The sequence below is a fragment of the Aedes albopictus genome, chromosome 3 (genome assembly GCF_035046485.1).
Source record: "Aedes albopictus strain Foshan chromosome 3, AalbF5, whole genome shotgun sequence".
Classification (NCBI taxonomy): Eukaryota; Metazoa; Arthropoda; class Insecta; order Diptera; family Culicidae; genus Aedes; species Aedes albopictus.
The window spans coordinates 168,054,467-168,080,364 of NC_085138.1; the positions used below are offsets into that span (position 1 = coordinate 168,054,467).

Here is a 25,898-nt window from a genome sequence, read left to right on the forward strand (position 1 = left end):
AGGGCCTTTTATTTCTAGCCCCAAACGCTCCAACCGGTCCGGTATCACAGAAGCTTCGCCTCAAGAGCTCGCCATTCAAGCGTCAAAGAGCTACAAGAGCGTCCTTCACTCGACTGGTGGGTTCCTGGAATTCCGTCTCGACCGATCGTCTGGTTGCGAGAAACGTCTCCAAGAAGGACATCATCTGAAGCCTGGGCACGATTCGTAGCGGATTATCCCCGAATCGCAGTGGCACTCCACCGTACAATAGTGCGACGATCGAGGCAACCAACGTGCGACAATCTACTTCGCATCGGTGTGACACGAGCGATAAAGTGCATCTAAGTGCGACAGACGAGGCAGCACAGTGCGACATCCAGAGCCTGCAACAAGTGCTACGTGACACAGGCGGTGTTGCGCCGCAGTTCGAAGGCGACACGACAGGTCGAATTGCATCGAGTGTTGCGACCTGGTGCATTGTGTCGCGCAACAGACATCAGCTGCAGTTCAACAACGAGACCAACGGGGCCCCCACCGAAGAAGAACATGTGAGAGAAAGTTAATGTATGTATCACCTTAGCTTTAAGCAAAGTTGGCCAGTATGAGTCATTATATTTTTATAAGCAGCAAAGATTAGCCTTTTCACACTAGTTTATTTTTGAGTCACGATATTTTGCCTTTTGAGTCCATCGGCTGCTAGCACACCTCCAACAACCAAGAAAGTGGCTAGCCGGCTTGAAAAGTTTGAATTAAGAGGTGTGATGCCACTCGATAGACATCTTCCTGTTTAGTTGGCTCCTCTTAGCATCAAAAGCATTCCCCGTAAAATCATAGCGTTTCATGTTTCCTTTGACGGATTCCTGTAAGCAAAAGGAATTTGGTCACATTGGCGCCCAGACTAAAAAACCCACTTCGCGTTTCGTTATAACTCGCGTAACGGTTCTGTCAAGTGAGTGATCAGTGAGTGAAGAAGTGCAACATCAGTTATTAGTGAAAGTGAAATTCAGAAATGGATCTGAACCAGCTGACGCCGGAGGAGATAGATTTCGAGCTCCTGTTACGAAACACGACGGGAATTCGAGGAAAGAATTTGGAATGGAAGATTTCGCGACTGCAACAGCTGCTGGACAGTGAGCAGGATGGATCACCGGTACCAAGGTACTCATCGCATGTGGTTTCGGACATGGACAGCATTTACCACTGCCAAACAACAATTTCGCCGATTTTCCACGCTCTCAATGCAGCTTTCAAGCAGCAAAATGAAGCGCAGGTGACTTCCTTGCGATCGAGACTGCTGCACTACAAATTCAGGCTCTCGCTTATAACAGAAGCCACGATTATGGACGAAGCCAAACAATCGTTGACAAAGATTTGCAACGCTCTGCACCAAATTGACGAGTTCCTGAGCGACAAAAACATAGAACACCAGAGCGACACAAAGGACCCGGAAGATCTTCCAAGCGACCCGGAAACACTGAAGCGGCTAAAGATCGCACAGCTGCAATCGAGCATCGACGAGGCAGATAAGCAGCAAAAGGTGTTACAACAAGAGCTTCAACGAACGATACAGGATGGGCAGATTCCTCAGCGATCACCAGATCAGGACAACGTGTTTTCGACGCTGCAGCAACAACAACAATCTCACATGCGACAACAGAACCCGAATCCAACAGAATCACAGCAGCAACACGGTTTGACTCAGCAATATTCGCAAGAGGTTCTCAATCCGCTTCAGCATCCAACACTCTCAGGACAGCATCAACAGCAGCAAACAGAACAATCACAACAGCGAGGTTTTCAACCAGAGCAGCGCCTACATTTGTTGCTGAATCAAATGCAGTTGCAGCAACAACAACTGGAACAACAGCTGCGGCAGGAGCAGCAGAGGCGGCAGCAACTGGAATGGCAGTTACAACACCAACAGCACCAACAAAGCGTGGCAGCAGTGCAACAGCAGGCGAACTATGCGCCAAACTATACCTATGGATCCATTTCGGGATACTGGGGTCCTCAAAACCAGAGAGAATCTGGAATAGCCCAGGAACCACAACGAAGTGGCCTTACTCCACCGGTAGGAGTTCCGTCCAGACCCAACACACCCAGATCATCCAATCAACTGGTAAATTCTAATCGATTCTCACAACCAGTGCACAAATGGCCCTTTGAATACGCCGGCGAGAACAACATCGTGAAGTTAGGAGAGTTCCTAAATCAAGTGAATACTTACGCGGTGACAGAGGGCATGGATGATCAAGCCTTGCTTCGTTCGATCAAGCATTTGCTGAAGGGCCGTGCTCTTCAATGGTACACACGGTCATACCTCGACCTTACGACATGGGAAATCTTTAAGGCTGAAATCAAACAAGAGTTTCTGCCTCCCAACTACTCAGAGATTGTAAAACAGGATCTGTACTTACGCTTCCAAGGTCCAAACGAACCCTTCACGAGCTTTTATAGAGATCTGGTAGCGGCGTTTGAGATCATAAATCCTCCGATAACCGAATCTGAGAAACTGTTTATTTTGAAATCCCATCTTAACTCAGACTTTTCTCCAATCGCGGCTGCGTCTCGCTCTGGTAATGTTCGGGATCTAGTGTCAGTCTGCAAGGACTTTGAGGTTTCTCGGTCATACACAATACGGGGACGAGCCTCTACAACGGCACGAACTTCAGGACCGCGACAAGAATCCTCAGCATTCCAACGACCAACAACTAATCGAATAGACAACACAAATCGCTTCCCGATGAATAGGCAGCAGTTCGGGACAGCACAACAAATCAACATGATGGAACTATACCAGGAAAACGAGCAGGAGCTGAATTTAGAGAACATCAGAGAGCGAGAGGCATTTCAACAGGACATAGCTCTTCGAAATGAGATGTCATTGAATGTGGTAGACGAAGTGAACGCAATTCGAACACAAAACAACTGGAGAGCAAGGCCAGCGGACAACGCTTTAGAAGTTCCTTTACGAGAAAGCGGCAACAGAGACTTGGCAACGGCAGTCGTTTGCTGGCAATGTGAGAATCCTGGACACACCTACATGAGATGTCCAAACCCGAAACGTTATTTCTTCTGTTACAGCTGTGGGAGAAAGGGTTGTACCACACGCAACTGTGATGCCTGCATTCTACGCTTGAGGCAGCTAGAGACACAAAACGCCCCTCAGGTTCCGGGAAACCGAAACTGGGAGAACCCGCAGTAAAGGGTGTGGGATCTCCTGGAAATTCTGCCGTTCCCTTTCTTAACAGCATTCCAGCTTTCTACAAGGCGGATTCAATAATAATCGACGCCAATAACAAAGACAATCGACCATACGCGACCATATCTATTCTTGGACGAGAATTAAGAGGACTACTCGACAGCGGGGCGACATGTAGTCTCATCGGAGGATCACTGGTGAAAATAGCAGACGAATTAGGACTCCGCAAGTTCGCGGTCAAAGGGGAAGTAAAAACCGCAGACAACTCGGCACATACAGTTTCGTTCTTCTCACACGTTCCTATCTGGTACCACAACAAGAACCTCACATTACCAATGCTGTTCATTGAAACGATGCCGCCTATCCTGATCCTTGGAATGGATTTCTGGACGAAGTTCGGAATAAAGCCAACCGTTTGTGGCATTACAGCAAACTGGAAATCGGAAGCCTCGATTATCAGAACATTGACATTAGAACAGCAACGAGAACTTCAAGGAGTCATTCAATCATTTCCAACATCAGAAAGTCAGGGTCGATTAGGCAGGACCAACATTTATTGCCACAAGTTAGACACCGGAAACGCACCCCCTTTCAAACAAAAGCATTACCCAATGTCAAAATTTGTTCTGGAGGATCTGAATAAAGAAGTGGACAGAATGTTAAGGCTAGGGGTAATAGAAGAAGCGGTTTGCTGTCCATGGAACAACGCTACGGTTGCAGTTAAGAAAAAGGACGGTTCTATGCGTCTCTGTCTGGATGCCCGGAAATTGAACTCCGTTCTTGTCCAGGAAGCTTATCCCATCCCTCAAATAGCATCGATAGTCAACAATCTTAGTGGTTCCAAATACCTGTCGTCCATTGATTTGGAATCCGCATTCTGGCAAATTCCGCTAGAAGAGGACTCGAAGCAGAAAACCGCCTTCACCATCCCTCAGCGTGGTCACTACCAGTTCACAGTGGTACCCTTTGGCCTCTCAACGGCTAGTCAGGCACTCTCTCGGGTCATGAACCATCTATTTATAGATCTTGAGCCAAAGGTCTTTGTCTATTTAGACGATCTGGTACTAGCGACTGACTCATTTGAAGAGCATTTAGAGTTGCTCCAAGAAATATCACGCAGATTAAAAGCAGCAGGACTAACTATAAACACAGAAAAATCTGTATTCTGCCGTAAGAGCTTGAAATTTCTCGGATATGTACTCGACGAAGCGGGTTGGCATGTGGATGAGGACAAAGTAGAGGCCATCAACAAGTTCCCGACGCCTTCTACTAAGAAAGAAGTTCAGCGCTTCATTGGCATGTGCGGTTGGTATAGAAGGTTTATAAATAATTTTTCGAAGACAGCAGCTCCCCTTACGGAACTGACCAAAGCAAAGCACAAATTTGAGTGGACTGAAGATTGTGAAAAAGCATTTCAAACCCTCAAAAGCCACCTAGTCTCCGCTCCAATACTCGCAACACCGGATTATTCGAAGCCTTTCGCGGTCGCTTGTGATGCGTCCGATATCGCCATTGGTGGAATTCTCACGCAAGAAATTCAAGGACACGAAAAAGTCATCTGCTACTTTTCACAGAAACTTTCATCGTCCGAAAGGAAGTATTCGGTTACACAACGCGAATGTCTTGCAGTAATACGATCAATCGAAAAATTTCGTGGATATCTAGAGGGGACACATTTTACAGTCTACTGCGACCATTCAAGTCTCACCTATCTAAGGACGATGAAGAACCCTACGTCGCTTTTGGCTAGATGGATACTTCGATTGAATGCGTACTCTTTCGACATCAAATATCGTAAAGGAAGCATTAACATAGTTCCAGATTGCCTTAGCCGAATAGAAATCGCGAATGCAGTCTCCGGATCAGTAGCGTCCGATCCGTGGTTCGACAAGCTATTCAGTGAAATTCAAGCAGACAGCGACAAATTCCCTGATTTCAGAATAATCGGAGGGCAGCTCTATAAACATTGCGTTGTAAAGAATGAAGTTGGAGGCAAAAGTCATCGCTGGAAAAGGGTAGTTCCAACGCATCTACGTCGAGAACTCATACACAGATTCCACGACATTCCAACAGCAGCTCATCTGGGATTTGAGCGCACACTCAACCGTATACAACGTGACCACTATTGGCCCCAATTACCCACGGATGTACGACAATACGTAAATGCTTGTGAAGTCTGTAAAGCGTGCAAGGCACCGAACACGACCCTTACTCCGACCTTAGGACATCCGAAACCAGCTCAACTACCATGGGAGTTGATATCGATTGACTGGATAGGACCAGTCACCAAGTCCAAAAAAGGAAACACCGTCCTCTTGGTAATAGTGGATTGGGTTACTAAATTCGTAATCTGCGAACCATTTCGTACAGCAAACGCGTTAAAAATGACGTTGTTCCTGGAAAAATACGTGTTCCTAAGATTTTCAACGCCCCGGATAATTGTGTCGGACTCGGGAACACAGTTTCTTTCGCAAGTTTTTCAATCCTTACTCAAGCGTTACAACGTAATCCACATGAGGACAGCGTTCTATACCCCAATGTGTAATGCTGCCGAAAGAACAAACCGTACTCTAATAACGTGCATTCGATGCCTGCTCGATGAGGATCATAGAGACTGGGACGACCACATTCAGCAAGTAGTTTGTGCAATCAACACGGCAAAGCACGAAACCCTCGGATGCACTCCCTACTTCTGTAACTTTGGAAGGGATCACATCCTATATACGGACCAATATCCAGCAGCCAAACTGAACTCGGAGAGCGACCCGGCAACAGCGCAAAACGTACGAATAAAAACTGCTCAGAATATTCAACATTTTGTTTTGGCGAAGATCAGAGCAGCACACGATAGCAGCAAAAAACGATACGATCTGAGAGCTCGATCCAGAACATTCGCAGTGGACGACATCGTATGGCGGCGTTCTTTTGAACTTTCAATTGCAGCGGATCATCGGACGAAGAAACTTGGAGTCAAATTCATTCCGTGCATCGTCCGACAGGTACAAGGTTGCAACAATTACCTGTTGGAGGACATCAAAACCTCGAAAACCGGGGTTTATCACTCGAAGGACATCAAATCGGATTGAGCACCATTTCACAAGCTATGTATACGACTCATTAGTCTGACCAGGAGCGGCAACGCCATCGAACTAGTGTTGCTGATTGACTTGTAGGCCCAACAACAATACAGAAACCTCGTCGTCAGCAACCACTCCAGATTAACAACAACCAACTTCTCAAATGTTCAGCTATGTCCACAGCACTCCACCTGTCAACAATGCGCAGCAATTGCCAAAGAGAACACCGCTATCAGACCATTTCGGAGGCAATCTACAGGACCTTGCCAAGCACTTGCCTTCACCTCAAAGAACTTGGTCTGGCGAGTTACAAATCTACAGAATCCAACAAGTCCCAGCTATGTACGCAGATCAACTGTCCGACTATGAGCATCATGCCCACAAAACACACTTGCTGCTGACTCGAAGGCCCAAAAACATTTACCGGGAAACCTCGTCGCAGCAAGAAGTCTCGCGGATCTCTCGCTTCTTTCACCCATCAGGTGTCTACTATATCGCCAGCAAGTCATTGGATTCCTCGCAGCGAAGAATGGGACAGGAGCACCTACGGAGAAGACAGAACAGTTCAACCTTGCAATCCGTGAGAGATCAGTCTTCCCAAAGTCAACGACTAAACAATCACTACTGTCAAGATCACTCACTTAAGTCTGGAACTTCTAGAACGCCAAAAATAACGCTAAGTATTTACTCAAACTTTCAATGACTCAAAATATTATATGCTGCTTGGTAAAATTAGATAATGGAAATTGGACTATTTCTCGGCAAAATTTCTGGCGCCCAACAACTAAACCGTAACTCAGGTGTTGACGACGCAATTGGCCCTAGATTAAGAATAGTATAAGGGGTAGATTTAGAGATATTCCGCAGCGCAGCAGCAGCGGTGAAGTATTTTCTTGAATTGATCTGGCACAAAACGTGTAACCAAGAACCATTATACCGTTAGCTAATAAGATATGTAGTGAGGTACCGTAGATAACTAAGAAACCGAACACAACACTCGATGTCCACATTAGGAGATCTGTTCGAGGTTGATAGATATAAATAGAAACAATTAGCCTCTCCAAGACCTGATCGTCAGCAGATAGACGAAATTTTTGCGAATGCAGCATTCGCAAAAATTTCGTGACCGTTTGTATGATGTTGTGTTACAATTTGGAATTATGCCGACAAAATGGAACAACATTTCTTTGAGTGCAGTTATAATAAATTGCAGCCAACTTCATCATTCTACGCCGTTAATTTCTTCTCACACACCACGGAAAGATATTCCTCGATATCGCTAACACAGTGTCGAACCGATGTCCAGAAGCTGGTGCACATGAGTACAATGGACCATTGTAGATCAAACAATGCTCGAGTGTGGTTCACCAAGTGAAGCCCCGAAGAACCTTACCTTAGTGCATACAACGAAGATTGTGCAAAATTGTGCCTAAAAGGAAGCTTTAAAGTGAAAACGTACGAAATTGCAACTAAGTGGGTAAATGTTATGTTTGGAGCCATAGAACAGGCTTTAATGTATCTCCTCACAACAGGTACAAGGCTAAATACGCACACGTGGCAAAAACGTGTAGCCAACCACTAGCAAGTCCCGTTAGCCCCTTCCAACCAGGTAATTACTACCGATATTGGGCTCTTTCGTGCACTAATCAATTAATTACAGTTCTTGCATGCACGGTGGACGACTCTGTAAGTGCCAGAGGAATCTGTGCGACAGACATTCCCTGTTTGGGATCACACTCACACGACAGGTAACTCCGCGCAACTGCTAAATGAGCTTATATGAACCTGTACTCAAGTGCACATTGTCCCCAGCTACCCATACAACACCGTAGGCAGCACGTAAGTTCGGGATTGAACGAACGATTCGACCATTCGAACCAGAAGGCCTTCGAAAGGTGAAATGACTGTCCATAATATCCAGGAAGAGGGAACTAACCAAGCCCAACCTCATTAGAGGGCCTTTTATTTCTAGCCCCAAACGCTCCAACCGGTCCGGTATCACAGAAGCTTCGCCTCAAGAGCTCGCCATTCAAGCGTCAAAGAGCTACAAGAGCGTCCTTCACTCGACTGGTGGGTTCCTGGAATTCCGTCTCGACCGATCGTCTGGTTGCGAGAAACGTCTCCAAGAAGGACATCATCTGAAGCCTGGGCACGATTCGTAGCGGATTATCCCCGAATCGCAGTGGCACTCCACCGTACAATAGTGCGACGATCGAGGCAACCAACGTGCGACAATCTACTTCGCATCGGTGTGACACGAGCGATAAAGTGCATCTAAGTGCGACAGACGAGGCAGCACAGTGCGACATCCAGAGCCTGCAACAAGTGCTACGTGACACAGGCGGTGTTGCGCCGCAGTTCGAAGGCGACACGACAGGTCGAATTGCATCGAGTGTTGCGACCTGGTGCATTGTGTCGCGCAACAGACATCAGCTGCAGTTCAACAACGAGACCAACGGGGCCCCCACCGAAGAAGAACATGTGAGAGAAAGTTAATGTATGTATCACCTTAGCTTTAAGCAAAGTTGGCCAGTATGAGTCATTATATTTTTATAAGCAGCAAAGATTAGCCTTTTCACACTAGTTTATTTTTGAGTCACGATATTTTGCCTTTTGAGTCCATCGGCTGCTAGCACACCTCCAACAACCAAGAAAGTGGCTAGCCGGCTTGAAAAGTTTGAATTAAGAGGTGTGATGCCACTCGATAGACATCTTCCTGTTTAGTTGGCTCCTCTTAGCATCAAAAGCATTCCCCGTAAAATCATAGCGTTTCATGTTTCCTTTGACGGATTCCTGTAAGCAAAAGGAATTTGGTCACAACACACCTTGTTGTTTCCACTTTTGGTGAATTGAGACAAAGTTGTCCTTGCTCCAAGTGATCTTACAATTGCTTGTAATTTTCCATATAGGACATTTTCCACGAAATTCCCTTCCCGGGAAGAGTGGACATCTGGTTATCTGGAGAGAAGAATTTCAGACGGCATCGTATGTTACACTGATGGCTCCCTTCTCGAAGGTCGAGCAGGTGCTGGTGTTTATTCTCGTGAGCTAAGGCTGTATCAGTCTTATTCACTTGGCAGACACTGCACCGTTTTTCAGGCCGAAATCTTTGCTCTTATGTGCGGAGTGCAATCAGCACTTCAGCAGCACGTAATGGGCAAAGTAATATACTTCTGTTCGGATAGCCAGGCTGCTATTAAAGCACTTGCGTCGGCCAACTCCAGGTCGAAGATAGTTATCGCTTGTCGAACTCAAATCGAGGAGCTGAATTCAGCAAACGCTGTTCACCTTGTATGGGTGGCCATTCTTCCATCGCTGGAAATGAATTGGCTGATGAGTTAGCTCGCACTGGAGCATCACATGACTTCATTGGCCCTGAGCACGCTTTTCCGGTATCCAAGTGTTGGGTGAAGCTTCAGATTGACACCTGGGCTGCCACTCAGCACAAACAATACTGGAATAGTTTGGAGTCATGCCGTCAAACAAAATTGTATTGTACTGAGCCATCTCTAGGAGTGGCAAAGTATCTAACAAATCTGTCAAAGCAGAATTGCAGCATGCTGGTCTAACCATTGACTGCCCACTGCCGACTCAGTTATCACATGGCGAATATTCCGCAAGCTGATTCATTTGCCTGTGATAGCTGTGAATCCGATTATGGAACTTCGTATTATTTAATATGTAACTGTCCAGGTTTTGCGCAATTGCGTTTCCAAGTACTCGGGAAACACTTATTAAGTGAAACTGACTTCAGAAACCTGAATCTTCAGGACGTTCTGTTGTTCTTGACCCGCTGTGGTAAAGAGCTATAGGCTCTCTTTACGCTTTATGCGTTATCACAGTGCCCTTCTCAGGGCGCTGTTTAAACCCATTGTGGTACGCTTATGCGTTATTACAGTGTCCTTTTCAGGACGCTATGTGAACCCATTGTGGCACGCTTTTGCGAGTATGACGATTCCCTTACCTGTCCTTTCCCATGTCCTATCCTTTTTCCTTCCCTTCTTCGTCAGGTAAATGATGAATAGGCTCGTGTTCATGGCGATGGCACAAATTTCCCGAATGGAGGAGAACGTGCCTCTAGAGCCGACCTACTGATACCTGATGCCTATCTCATCAGCCAATGCATTTCCAGCGATGGAAGAATGGCCAGGTACCCATACAAGGTGAACAGCGTTTGCTGAGTTCAGCTCTTCGATTTGAGTTCGACAAGCGATAACTAACTTCGACCTAGAGTTAACCGACGCAAATGCTTTAATAGTAGCCTGGCTATCTGAACAGAAGTATATTTACTTTGCCCATTACATACTTCTGAGCGGCCGATTGCACTTCGCACTTAAGAGCAAAGATTTCGGCCTGAAAACCGGTGCAGTGTCTACCAAGTAGACTGATGTATCCTTAGCTCACGAGAGTAGACACCAACATCAGCTCGACCTGCGGGAAGGGAGCCATCAGTGTATCATAATATGCCGGCTGAAATACTTCTCTCGAGATAACCTGATGTCCACTCTTCCCGGGAAGGGAATTTCGTGGAAAACGCCCTATATAGAAAATTACAAGTAATTAAAAGATCACTTGGAGCGAAGACAACTTTGTCTCAATTCACCAAAAGTGGAAACAACGAGGTGTGTGTTGACCTGCGGTTCACAGGAGTTTCCTCTAGTAGACTGAGTATTCGTAGACGATACACAGTTAGAAAATATCACCGACTTCGGTAATGTTTTACCGAAATTGCAACCGTTAAGTTTGTGTTACAGGAAAAAATCGGTAGAGGTAGTAACATTTACCGAAGTTCGTTAGAGTTTGACAGATAAACGATAACATTTGACTGGAATCTGAGATGGCCCAAAAAAAGTCTACGTAGTTTATGGACAGCGCCATTGAGTTGCCTCAACAGTGTATCTACTAAGAGATTCCACCAAAGCGACGTGATGACTCCCCCTTGGGGGCATCCACAAACACTCAATTTCCTAATCGCTGCTTGACGGCATCTCGAGAAGAGATGTCAGATTTTGAGCATTTGGTGAATGCAATTGGAAATCTTTGGAGATATACCATGATTCCGTGCGGCTTCCAATATATGGCATCAAAAACACGTTGTCAAAGACACCCTCGATATCTAAGAAAACACTCAAACAAGATTGCTTTCAAGAGAATGCCATCTCGATATCGTAAACAACCTTGTGTAAAAGAGTAACAGTGGACTTATCTAATTGGTAGGTATGATGGTTCACATTTAGAGGCACGTTGGCCAGATGAACATCACGGATGTGATTATTGACAATGTGTTCTAAGCTTTGCAGACGAAAAGAGCTCAGACTGATAGGTCTGAAACTCTTTGCTTTTTCATATGACGCACGACCCACTTGGGTAGTAGTTTTTTTTAAACATGTTTGAAACAATAAAATCCCTTCTGAAGCAAAGTAGGATAAATCCCATCTGCCCCAGGAGATTGAAAAGAAGCAAAGCTATTTAGTGCCCACTCAATCGATTCTAAAGTTATGATACTCCGAGCCGAACTGCAATAAAAGACATCAGGTTCATCCGAAGATGTAATATCCACACATCCGGGGAAGTGTGTACTGAATAAACATTCCAAAACTTCCTCATCAGAGGAAATGAAATCACTATTTGGCAAACGAAGTACGTTCACTTGAAAATCCTTATATTTTGCAAGGATTTTGTTCAACCGACTGACTTCACTCAAACTGGAAACATTTGTACAGGTTTTTCCAGTCGGATCGTTCAGCAGACCGAAGAGCTTTCTGGTAAGCCTTGCGAGTCGACCTCTGTTCCAACTCTTTCTACATTGTTTCCTGAGCTTCGCCAGATCAGAGTTCCACCAAGGGGTTCTTTACAGACCACAGAGGGTATGCTTCTTCGAAAGCTTCCAAGATGAAGGCCGTTGTAGTATCAACGGTATCATCTAAATTACTTGGAGTGTCAATGGATGGTGAGTTTCCATGAAATTTGGCTGCAATCAAATCGGTAAAGAGATCCCAGTTGGTTGACCGGAGGTTCCTGAAACGCAAAGTTTGCGAAGTAACATTCACATATTCAAACAAGATGTAGCGATGGTCAGATAAAGATTCTTCATCTGACACATGCCAATTGGTCAGCTCGTGACTAATTCTGCTAGAGCAAAGCGTTATGTCTAACACTTCCTCTCTAGCAGATATTATGAAGGTTGGGCGGTTGCTTATGTTAAGTAACACGGTCCGACAATTTTTTTGCCCAGCTCTAAATTTCACCTTTTCTGATTGCTCCCGACTAGAAACTCATAAATCCGAAGTTTTGACCCTCCCCCTCCTGGGAGAGGGGAGGGGCATGGATTTGAAATTTTGAAAAATCGAAAAATTTCGATGTTTTTCGATCGCCATTTCAGCTAAATGCACGATATCAAAAAAGGAAAAGGTTGACCACGGAGCTTTAGGGGTTGTGCAACTACCAACAAAATTTCACGAAGATCCATCAAGCCATTCTCGAGAAACGGTGTTTTTACGAAATGATGTTTTAAAGATTTCTTATATTGCACGCAAAGAATCCAACTACTATATGGCACAATTGTTGATTTAACCATGTCGTTTAGCATCATGGTGTCTTCGAGGAAGTTTTCCACTACAATAACGTGCTTCTTTTAACCTGTTGGTAAAAATGATCAATCCCCCTAAAAGTGAGATAGAAAATTTACTTTTTGAATTTTTCAAGATACAAGGTTGATGTCTTCACAAGAGTTGTAGAAAATGCTGTTCTGAATAACATTGTCGAAGACGCCAAATTCGTAACTCCGTTAGTTTTCAAGATACGTTACGTTTTTATTACCGGCGGTCTCTTGAAAGTTTTTTTTCCGCAATAACTTCTTTCACTTTTGATTCCACAATTCTATTCTCACAGTCTCCAATAGGTCAATCATTTTGACTTTCTAAAGGAGACAATTACTTGTACTTTCGCATTTGTATGAGGTAATTTGCTTACAATTGCCTATAAAGTAGTGCGGGGCAAAAGTTCGCACCTAACAGTCTCCACAAAATAACTATTAAGCGGAAAGACAATAATTTCGTTTTTCATTGCTTAACGATTCCCTATCATGTAACCTTCAAAAAATAGCACAAGATTTTATCGAGGTCTTTCTGTAGCTCTAGTAATAAAACTTTTAATGCAAGTACTTCAATGCGAACATTTGCCCCATACTTGGGGAAAAAGTTCGCACATGATAAAAGATAGTTTAATGGTACAAAGTTCCAAGTTAATTCATGTTTATCCTCTCACTATAGCCACGAAATGTGTTTATTTCTATTTATAACGTACAGGAATACGGCTTGGTTTTCAGTTTTTGTATACAATGTATTTAATGAATACTTCCAAATGCTATAATATAATAGTTGTTACCCAGACAACCAGTCATCGTATAAGGTGATAAAGTGGAGGCCATATGCGTGCATGTCTCCATTTAGGCACATGTAAAATGTACGCATATCGCCTCCATTTTAACATCTTATACAACATCTTATACGATGACTGGTTGACTGGGTAATAACCCTAGTGTGGCCAACATGATCCTGGCTAGCTTTTTCGACTTCAATTTTCAATTTTTTTGATGATTAATCTAAAAAAACGTAAATATATACTAGAGTGCTTGACCAAATATCAAAGCGAGGAGGTGCGGGAAAAGAGATATTCTAAACATAATACCCTACATATCATACCCATTGACACATGGGCCGGGACGAACTGCTAGACTTTCCTTCCAAAGTAAGACGTGATAAGAAATTTTTGTCTCACCGACTGAGGTGAGAGGTAACCAACCATGCTCACCACTATACGCGACGGCCAAATTATAAGTTTTTAATTTATGCAAGAATGTAGAAGTTTCTTCAAATTTTTAATGCTTTTTTAATATTGGAGGTCTAAGTTTTTCTTAAGATCAAATTATCAACTTGTTATTTTTTATATAAAGCAATGAATGTCCACAAATCTCTGAATAGTTTTTTTTTACTTGTAATATCATACATTTGTGTTTAAGACTAAAATCTCGTATCCTTTTATTTTTTCGTAATTATGGCCGTTTTTATATGAAAATACCATATTTTCAAAATTTACTTAATCACCTTAAACAAAAAAAAAATCATTTTTTAGTTTCTTCGTCATTAAAAAATGAAAATTAGAATTTTTGAACAATGCTAATAAATTGAAAATCAACTTGAACCATCATAAGATAAGAAGTGCCAAAAAGAAAAAAAGCCATTTTTAGAAGAAACCCAAGGATAACTTTCTTAAATTGGATTATTAAAAACTCTCTAATTTTACATAATATTGACAACATAGCTAAATCTTAGAGTTTAGATGTAAAGCTTTTAGTTAAGCTATAGATACGGCACTGGACCATTGTGTAGTGGTTCATTGTTCCATGGTAAAAAAAGAAGAAGAATGTGGATTAATGCCACGTGTTCAATCGATTGACTTTTGTGCGGAGCCGTGTTATCTAGGTGGCCATGAAAACAAGTACATTCTGTGTAAACATGGCACCGCCCAAACGCCAAATAAGTGAACTTGTGCAAAAGTTCATATTTTTTTGAAATCCAGCCATTTCATAGGAAACCACGTGGACGTTATATTTAATGGGTTTGTCGTTCTTTGGAAAATATAGGATCATATTTTATTTTTATGTTGACATAACAGTTGGGTAACTCTCGCTGAGACCGTCCCACTATTTACACCATGTCTTCAAAAATGTTTAAGGTGGCGATTTTCTGAAAGTCCTCCCCAAAAAAGTAAGGAAAATGCATTTGGTTAATCAAATTGGTGGACCCCCCGTTAGTTAGAGCCACAAGCATTTTGGTGAACCCCTCGATTTTGGTCAATTGTTAGCTCATTTAAACCGTTATAACTCGAAAGTTTCGCCAGAAACCACTTTAAAACTATAGGTTATTGGAAAGAGAAAAGATAGAGGTACTCTTTGCAGTTATAAAAAGTTTGGTCGGCCATATTGATTTCGGCCGCCATCTTGAATTTATGTACCAAAACATTTTTTTCACCATGTTGGCAACCACCGATTTTCAAATTTCTTGCGTCAATCGAAAGCTGGGACATTTTTACACAACATATCGAAAATTTAGAGATGTATCTTTTTCCTATCAAAAGTTATCTGCACTTTTGTAAATCATGACACGTTTTCTCCATACATTTCCATGCGCACCGGCAATGACACACAACAGCATCAAAGTTGGCGCCTGCTTGTATACACAAACGCACCTGCAGCAAAATTAGGGCAAATCGGAAGATCGTTCTCATTTTTAACTGTTTCTCAACGATGCGGGCATTGCTTTTTAAACTTTTTTGGTGTTTTGAAAAGCTGAAACTTTCAACTTTTCATTAGTGGATTCAGATATAGAATAAATGTCCGTAAACACTGTGAAATAACGCTGCATTTATGTAAACAATCGGCACCTGGCCCAGTGCGCAAAAGTGGCATGATTCACAAAAGTGCAGATAACTTTTGATAGGAAAAAGATACATCTCTAAATTTTTGATATGTTGTATAAATACAGGGGATGGCCAAAATGTTTGGGATAGGCAACTTTTTTTCTCTCACAAAAAAAAATCAACATGCTGTAACTTTTCATAGAGTGCATCAAAAAATCTCAAATTTTGACTGTTTGTCGACCTATTATATGTGCATCATTGGTACAAATTTGAGATCGATTGATTAATTCTTCGCGAAGTTAGAACCGTTCGGGTAAAACACTATTATTTAGACAACTAATTTTTGAACTGTCATATCTTGGAAACCAGTGAACCGAATTGAATAATTTTTTTAACGTTTATTAACAATATATTGATACTCAATACGACGTTATAAAATGTAATATTTTCTCACGGCGAATTAAGTTATACCGGATTGAAATTTTTACCCATATAAAGGAAAATAAGTCAAATTTACAATACCATACAAAAATTATTAAATGTGTTCTTCCTTCAATCTAAATAGGCTCCAATATATCTGATTAGAGATAACTTGAGAACAGAAGTGGAAAATCTTTGGATATCAACACTAAAATTTATTGACATTGATGTAAAAAAATCACATTTTTTCGAGAAAAATCCAAAAAGTGTCAATCCATAATAACTTTTTTCAACGTTTAAAAAGTACCTATGTTTTAATAGTTTGTAAAGCATTTACATATTGTTAGTGTACGTTCAAAATTTCATTCAATTTGGTTCACTGGTTTCCGAGATACGACACCTCAAAAATGGGTTGTCTGAAAAATAGTGTTTTACGCGAACGGTTCTAACTTTGCGAAATATTAATCAATCGAGCCCAAATTTGTACCAATGATGCACACATAATAGGTTGACAAGCAGTGAAAATTTGAGATTTTTTGATGCGCTCTATGAAAAGTTATAGCTTGTTGAATTTTTTTGTGAGAGAAAAAAAAGTTGCCTATCCCAAACATTTTGGCCATCCCCTGTATGTTCCCGCTTTCGATTGACGCAAAAATTTTGAAAATCGGTGGTTGCCAACATGGTGAAAAAACAGTTTGGGTATAAAAATCCAAGATGGCGGCCAAAATCAATATGGCCGACCCAACTTTTTATAACTGTAAATAGTAGCCCTATCTTCTCTCTTTTAACAACCTATAGTTTTTAGGTGGTTTCTGGCGAAACTTTCGAGTTATAACGGTTTAAATGAACCAACAATTGACAAAAATCGAGGGGTCCGCCAAAATGCTTGTGGCTCTAACTAACGGGGGGTCCACCAATTTGATTAACCAAATGCATTTTCCTTACTTTTTTGGGGAGGACTTTCAGAAAATCGCCACCTTAAACATTTTTGAAGACATGGTGTAAATAGTGGGACGGTCTCAGCGAGAGTTACCCAGTTATTAATTTTAACCCTTTGGTTAGGGAACATTTTTGTACTTTATAGCTAATGGCTAGGATTGTTTAGCATATCTGAAAATAATTTATAATGTCTTCTAAAGCGTATTTCTTTTTTTATCATCTAAAAATTTATGTTTTCGCGACCTCTCAGCCCAACAAACATTTTTGCTCTACAAACCACTTTTAAGTGAACTTTGGCTTAAGAAACTGTTATTCAGCTAGCATTGTTTCTTGAGAGATGTAATTGTTTCTTTTGTGTTAAATAACGACTATTTACATGTTACAACATTTTCCCTAACCATTCTATCATTGTAAAATAGTTTTGCGGAATTGAACACTAGCATTATTTTTCCAAAAGTTATACGAAAAATGAAATTTTCCTGAAGAATATTTAAAAACCAAAACATTTCAACAGTAATCACAAAATCTCAGAATATTTTTGACTCAAACAATGAGAACTCAAATTGGCTTGAAGCAAAAATATAGTAGTGTACGAATGTTAAAAAAATAGAAAAAGAGAAATTCATAAAATCACGAATTAAAAAGTATTTTCAACCAAATCACGTTTAAGTCGATTTAAAAAGACGAATAATGATGTTGAGATCCAAATTAAAAAACACATTCCGTTGCTATAGTGAAAATATAAACATAAAATAACTTGAAATAAATGGACTTTGTACCATTAAACTATGTGCGAACTTTTTCCCCAAGTATGTGGCAAATGTTCGCATTGAAGTACTTGCATTAAAAGTTTTATTACTAGAGCTACAGAAAGATCTCGATAAAATCTAGTGCTATTTTTTTAAGGTTACATGATAGGGAATCGTTAAGCAATGAAAAGCGAAATTATTGTCTTTCCGCTTAATAGTTATTTTGTGGAGACTGTTAGGTGCGAACTTTTGCCCCGCACTACTTTATAGGCAATTGTAAGCAAATAACCTCATACAAATGCGAAAGTACAAGTAATTGTCTCCTTTAGAAAGTCAAAATGATTGACCTATTGGAGACTGTGAGAATAGAATTGTGGAATCAAAAGTGAAAAAAGTTATTGAGGAAAAAACACTTTCAAGAGACCGCCGGTAATAAAAACGTAACGTATCTTGAAAACTAACGGAGTTACGAATTTGGCGTCTTCGACAATGTTATTCAGAACAGCATTTTCTACAACTCTTGTGAAGACATCAACCTTGTATCTTGAAAAATTCAAAAAGTAAATTTTCTATCTCACTTTTAGGGGGATTGATCATTTTTACCAACAGGTTAAAAGAAGCACGTTATTGTAGTGAAAAACTTCCTCGAAGACACCATGATGCTAAACGACATGGTTAAATCAACAATTGTGCCATATAGTAGTTGGATTCTTTGCGTGCAATATAAGAAATCTTTAAAACATCATTTCGTAAAAACACCGTTTCTCGAGAATGGCTTGATGGATCTTCGTGAAATTTTGTTGGTAGTTGCACAACCCCTAAAGCTCCGTGGTCAACCTTTTCCTTTTTTGATATCGTGCATTTAGCCGAAATGGCGATCGAAAAACATCGAAATTTTTCGATTTTTCAAAATTTCAAATCCATGCCCCTCCCCTCTCCCAGGAGGGGGAGGGTCAAAACTTCGGATTTATGAGTTTCTAGTCGGGAGCAATCAGAAAAGGTGAAATTTAGAGCTGGGCAGAACAAAAGTTGATTTTTTGTCGGACCGTGTAATCCAAGATCTGTACTACTTAAGTATTCCATCAAACTGGAGCCTCTCAAATTGATGTCTGAGCTGCCCCAGATTATGTGGTGAGCATTAGCATCACTGCCAACAATTAGCAGGAGGCCTTTTAAAGTGCTGTATGCGATGACTTGCTTGAAAGCATCCGTAGGGGATGGTTCATCATGTGATAAATAAACCGAACAATAGATGTATTTCCTGTAAAAGTTGTTTCCAACCGATACCAGCGATGGCAAATGATGAAGATTGCAGCTGAGCAGACACAAATCAAAACAAACTTACTCGTGAACAACAGGGGCCCGAGAATACTCGCGCTTCTTTATTCGTGAGTAAAAGAAGCTGGCAAGCACTCACCTGTAATTCACGAAGCTTCACTGAGCTTTTTGCATTTTGGTGAAAAACGCATTTTCACGACTGGCATGGCAGTGATGCTTTTCAGAAACAATGAAGCATAAAGCATTAGTTTATGATGGGTAATTACTGGATTTGCTATTATGACCACATTAAAATGCACTTCCCGCACCTCCACTAGTTGAGAACAATTCCATCACTGGTGATGGTTGATTCAGAGACGAGTAGCAACGATTGCATTGTTGACAAGCACACATGCTCGAGGCATGACACGCGAGTTTTGATTCGTCAGGAGTTCATTATGCTATCAATTTTATCAGAGCGATCACCATAATCGATTGAGATTTGAAACCCAGACTGTTTAAATAAGATTTTCGTTTTTGCTTCACGAAAGCCACCAAATTGGCTGGGCTCACAAGACCGAAATACATGGCATTGGGTCGAGACAACCGAACCGAATGCGTCATCGAGTTGATAACATCTTCGTTGTTCCATAAACCTATGCCCATCAGCTGATGGACGGAATCGTCGTGGCTGGCCCCAGTTTCAGCCGAATGTGCTGCTTATTCGATTGGTCGACCCATTCCTGAAGTTTAATTTGCTGGGCGCGCGCGCGTCCATTAACGATCCGATAAATCAAGAAACAGAGAAGAAATTTCCGACGAAGAGGGGAACTTTTTTGTCAGTTCAATTTTTCGTGACTCAAAGATTTATGATCAATCCTGAGTGAAAAAATAAGTATGAGCTGATCTTGCCTATACGGAATCTGTTATTTTGTAAACCTTAGTTTAATATTTATTTAATTCTTGTACCTAATATTAATTAATGGCAACTACTAACTTGTATAATAACTAATATCACAAATCATGTTATTCTTCTGCTTCTGCATTCTATTGTCAAATATTTGTCTATATTCTTTCATTTTTTCTTATATTCTTATTCAACACATACCAATAATTAATTCTGTTATTCAGCTGTTCCACCTTCATGGCAAACCTTCCTTTCTTACAATTCCTTTCTGACTGGGACCGGATCGCCACATTTTTTTTTGATAATGACATAGACGCTCCCCGGCGGAATATACCACCGTTCACCGTACTTTCACCAATTATCGGCAGGCTCTAGTTAAAGCGAAAGTTTTTCTTTTTTTTTTTGGCAATAATGGATATTTTCGCTCTAGCAACAGTAACAAAAAAATGAAGCATAATTGAGCGTTACGACCCGGGGCAGCAGCAGCAGGCGCAGCGCTGCAATTCGGTTCATATTTCAAATGGATTCGAATTCGATTCGATCTCAACCCGGCTGCCGGGTTGTGCTGCCTAGTTGTTGGATGCTTTTTGTGTGTTTTGTGTTTTGATTTTGGACCGTCCGTTCAACTTGGTAGCTAATGGCTTACCGGTACAACGGGTCGCTGCTTTTCACACAAACGACACAGTCGGCTCTGGTGAGCTCTGGTCGTTTATTGTTACGTGATGGTCAATGGAAGTCAAGTGTTAATTGTGATTTGATTAGCAACGGATGATTCGACGCGATACCGAGCCGAGGAAAAACTGTTTGGGCTAATTTTCCTTTCTAATCAGTGGGAAAGTCACACAATTCATTGGTGGAACATTTGCTGTGACCTGTATGTTGTTTGATCTGATTAAAATTTGAATCAAATCAAATATTTCAGGCCATGTCGATTTTATTCAACGTTATAGCACTGCAAACCCTGCAAATCATTTTTCATGAATTTTAAGACACATGTGCTTTTATTTTGGCCAGTGTAATATTTAATACAAAAATCAAGTATTAGCTTGATTTCTGAATTTTCTTACAAAATATAGATGAGGCTTTTCACGAAGCAGCACGAAAAAAATCCACTTTTTTTAATTTTGCATTTTTGATTTGCATATAATTTTGCACAGCTGTTCTAATCAATATAAATAACCATTTTTTCATATTAAAACTTTTTATGGAGTCTCGACTAACTTTCAAATTGTAACAATTGAATTGACAGTGTACAAAGCTTCTTTAAATTTAGACCTTTGCAACATGTGCGCCATCTCTCCATTTGAATGAGACATCTGAAGCTTTTTTAATTCGGAAAGTCGACATAGCATGTCTCGTGAGTTCGTGTGAGTTACTCCATAGATCTCATTCAGCTGACCAAAAGAAAAGTTTAAAATAAAACCTAGCTGATCTAACTCCAACGAATAGCAAAATCTCAGCTACCTTTTTTGTATAGAAGTATACAAAGCAAAGGTAGAACGAGATCGGAGAAAATGATAAAGATGAAATGAGATGGGGTGCTATCAAATTGCGTTCACAATAAAATAGGTACGCAATTGGGAGGGATTTATAAAAACTAAATTTTCGTCGGACATTTGGATTCTCGTGCGGTTCGTCAACGTATCTAAATCGGTGTACGTAAAGTTCACGAATTTTGAACAAAGTTTCAAAGATTTAGCTCAAAACGAAATCAAAAGTTTTATGTATGAATTATGCCAAAGAAAAATGAAAAACCATTTTGAAAGTTGAAAATAATTGTGCAGATAGTTTTTCATGCTAGGGAAGCCATTTTGTACCTCAATCTCCCCCGTGGTGTGAACTAATTTCTTTTTGTAAAAAGGTGTATCCCGCTGGTCAACGCGGGAGCCTATGCTAGGCCGTGCAGTGTGTCCTCGGTTGAGAAACCCTGTGTTGAAGTATCCGTCACCGAGTCGGACCACCCCTGCACCTTAACAACTCTCACGCGAGCTCCCAAACACCACGCAACATCGGAAAGCTCACCATTTCGCCGCTTGTCGCATCGTGGGTAAGCCCTCCTGTTACCGGTGCTTACCAGAACGCAGTTAGAAACATCGCACGAACGATACGCATGGTACGGAAGATTACGAGCGTGCCACCTACTGGCAAGTAGTTGAAGCTCGTCTACACGTAGTGGAACACGCGACACATACAGCTGCAAATTGGAAGTGAGCTACCGAATTGAATGCGCCGCCTGCCCGTGGAAGCTCGAACTAATTTGTGAGGGATCAATTGCATGTGCATGCCCGAAGGTCACGTGGACGAAGAATCATCACTGGATGGTTTCGATCGAAGCACCGGTGGATTCCTGAACTGCTGAACGGTTCGACGAAAGTCAACAGGTTTGCCGATAGAAAAGGTCAGAACTTTGATTTGTATATATTTTTTTCCTAGATTTAAGACCACATTTAGCTTTAGGTACCTACTTGAAATTTGGTGACGTCACCTTTAGGAAAACGTTAGGCCTCTGTATCCTACCGTGAACTTTAAATAAACAGGATTTTAAATTGGTAGGCCAACGCCGATTCGAAGGTTGACGAATGAAACGATTTGAGTTGCTTTATATTATTTAACGAAATTGTCTCATTTAGTCTTTTTCGTTCTTGGTTGAATTGATTTAGAGTAAGTTTAGATTTTCGGTTAAAATTTTCTTGAATTTGGTTAGTTCAGTTGGGTGTTCTTTGAAACCTATCTTGGGGTTAGCTAAGGTGATCGGTGTTTGAGGGAATAAACCAACCTGCCCTAGAAAGAGCCTCTGCCGGGCCATTAACAGCCTCAGCAGTCTCACTTTGGTGAGTGGCGCTTAAACTGCTGCTGGTCTCGTACCCAAAGCATTCGTTACAAAATAGGGCCTATGAAAAAATGGAACACATGCAAATGAAAAATCATATCTCTGAAACTGCTTGTTCGATCGGAAAACTGTCTTCGGCAAAGTTGTAGAATAATAAATGGTGGCTCTCAGAAAAATACACATTGAAAAATTTATTTCCGAAAAAACTGAATTTTGTTACTAAAAATTAAATTAGGCTATTTTTTTACCTTCGTGATATTTTGTGAGAATAAAGTTCATTCTGTTAGCTACCATCTGTAGAAATTTCATAATGGTAAAAAAATGTACAAAAAAGTTATGGCACTTTGAACATTTTCGGTTGTGTGTTTTTTAGAGTGTATGACGAATTCACGCAAACTCGCCGTAGGGGTTTGGCAAAACTGTCTCAGAATCCGATGGAATTTCTTAGGTTTAAAGACTATGTATTTTAAAGCAAGATTGCATACGTTGTTTTTTTTATTTATCTAGACAAATATTTGAAAAGGGCTAAAGTATTTGACCGTTTTTTACTCAATATAACTTAAAACTGACATTACCTACAATAAAGTTATGTATGGGTGACTTTTAGATAATCATGTGAACTTTTATAACATTGAAAAATGTCAATAAGCTTTAAAAGCCAAAAAAATGCAAATAAGAAAAATTATTTCAATTTGCAAAACATGACATGTTTGTTATTATTGAAAATTTTGCCATATATCGCAAGATGGGCACTATGGGATTGTTCGTAAACCACGTAGACCAAAATTTGGCCATCTCAGACCCCCCTCCCCCCTCGTAGACTTTCGTCCATACAAAAATTTTAAAATTTGTATGAAGCGTAGACTTTGACTAGACCCCCCCTCCCCCCTAAAAGTCTACGTGGTTTATGAACGGTTCCTTTTGAAGAAAAGCATTTTTGAGGTACCGTGATTTCGGGTGAAATTGATCAGTGGGGTGAAATTGATCGACGTGAGGGTCATTTTCATTTGTTAAAAATATTGCTTTAAACTTAAAACAATTTGTATAAAATGACCATCATCTGGCTAAAGGATTATTGAATGATGAGTTACATGTTTTACAGTCAATTAGTCACATATTTCTGTATTAAATTAAATATTTGCCGTAATTGCGTGTTTGGCGAATCTCAAATACCCTTTCAAACTTTTGTTACCGTGGCTGTATCGCACATGTAATGAATATTCGAATGGATGCTTTTAGCTGCCACGTATTTGCTAAACACGATTTCATCATCAAAAATTTTATAAATACATATTCGAATTTATACATAAAATTGCACTTTTCCGGAAGTAATCACTTTTTCAGTATGAAAAGTGCATACTTTAAGGCGTTTTCATAAAATTTACTAAATTTAAAACTTGAATAATTAAAAATTGAGAAAACTCGTAAAAGTTTTGAGTAGCATTTCGCATACTGGGGTGGTTAATTCAGGTGGAAAACATATTTTTGGCACATGCAAAGGTATTTCATTTACTGATCAATTTCATCCCGAAAGCAAAATTAATGATTTTTTATTTTAAATGATATTTACCTATTGCAATAAAATGATTTATAGTAAAAGTTTCAAACTCGTTGACTGATGAGAATCGTGGTCGTACTTGTTTTATTGCTTTGAGTTTGACTTTCTTTGGGTGATCGACTGTATGTTGGATGATATCTTTAATTGGCATTTCAGTCTAATTTGGTCAATCAAAAACAACTATATGTTTTCTTAACTCGACGTTTCGGTCCTTATTGGACCTTTTTCAAGGATTCTGTAATGTTTGAGTTTGACCATATCGCTGCATTCGAAATCACGGTAGCATAAGTGGAAAATTTTTGGCAGCTCCTCCCCTCTTAAAGTATATTCTCCCATACCTAATAGAAGGCTCCTAGCAATATCATAAACTTCCCCTAAAATGCTACATCTTTAATGGACGGTTCCTAACAACAAACACTTCATGTCATCATTTTGCGTGTTTCTCTCCGGTAGAAAAAAAAAAGTTTTTATCCAGGGCGTTTTTACAGATATTTTCATATATTAAATTAAACATAGCTCCATATGTTTGATTCACAAATCTATCTAATGCAAAGTATTTATTTTATTCTCCTATGAATAAGGAAACTTTTAAGTTGAAATTCGACTTCTGGTTGATATTCTGAATTTCTGTGTAACAGATCTGGTGTTCTGGTTCAAAAGAGAATCCTAAATTATATTCTTTGTATTGGATAGATTTATGATTGAAACAAATAAATGTTCAATATTAATATGTGAAAATCCACGTATAAAAATACCCAAAAATTGGTTTGACTCAAAAAAAAAAAACATTTTGTGTTGGGTTGGATTCAGGTAATAGCAATTTAATTACTTTGATCCATTTTGAATTCTATTCTTAACGGTTGGTGTGGGGTTTGGTTCTCCGAAATAGGATTAATTTAATTTCGCAAATGAGCATGTATTCCAAATTGACTTCAATTTATTTTTTAACTTTTTTTAGCTGATCGTTTTTTCAATATTTCAATTTTTTACTTGAAAGTTCACACAAATCCCTAAAGTCACACATACCACACTTATTTGTAGGTCATGTTATTTTTAAGTTACATTGGTATAAAAAAATGGTCAAAAACTTAAATCCTTTTCAAATATTAGTGTAGATAAATTAAAAAAAAAACAACATAGTATGCAACCTAGTCTCCATACCTACACAATTCCATTGAAATCTGACAGGGTGCTGCCTACCCCAAAATCTAGTTTGCGGGAAATTCGTCATGCACTCTAAAAAAACACGCAACCAAAAATGATCAAAGTGCCATAACTTTTTTGTACATTTTTTTACCACTATAAAAATTTTAGAGATGATAGCTAACAGAATGAACTTTATTTTCACAAAAAAACACGAAGGTAAAAAAATAGCTTTTTGAGATATTTGATTTTTAGTAACAAAATTCAGTTTTTTCAGAAGAAAAACTAAATAAATTTTTCAATGTGTATTTTTCTGAGAGCCGCAATATATTATTCTACAACTTTGCTGAAGACACCTTTCCGATCGAACAAGCCGTTTCCGTGTTTTTTTTTATTTGCTTGTGTTCCATTTTTTCA

At 40.3% G+C, this 25,898-nt stretch overlaps 2 protein-coding genes across 2 annotated transcripts in view; both read left to right on the forward strand.

Annotated features, from left to right (window-relative positions):
* The window catches only part of LOC109422608 (3'-5' ssDNA/RNA exonuclease TatD), a 64,989-nt gene that overhangs the window by 13,495 nt on the left and 25,596 nt on the right, over nt 1-25,898 (forward strand). The window lies entirely within an intron of this gene.
* Nucleotides 1-25,898, forward strand: part of LOC115260576 (uncharacterized) — a 41,420-nt gene that overhangs the window by 7,184 nt on the left and 8,338 nt on the right. Inside the window, exon 2 of the mRNA XM_062860521.1 lies at nt 1-25,898. This exon is cut by the window's right edge and continues 8,338 nt beyond it. Coding sequence (XP_062716505.1) covers nt 989-3,184 — 2,196 coding nt within the window. The 5' untranslated portion in view covers nt 1-988 and the 3' untranslated portion in view covers nt 3,185-25,898.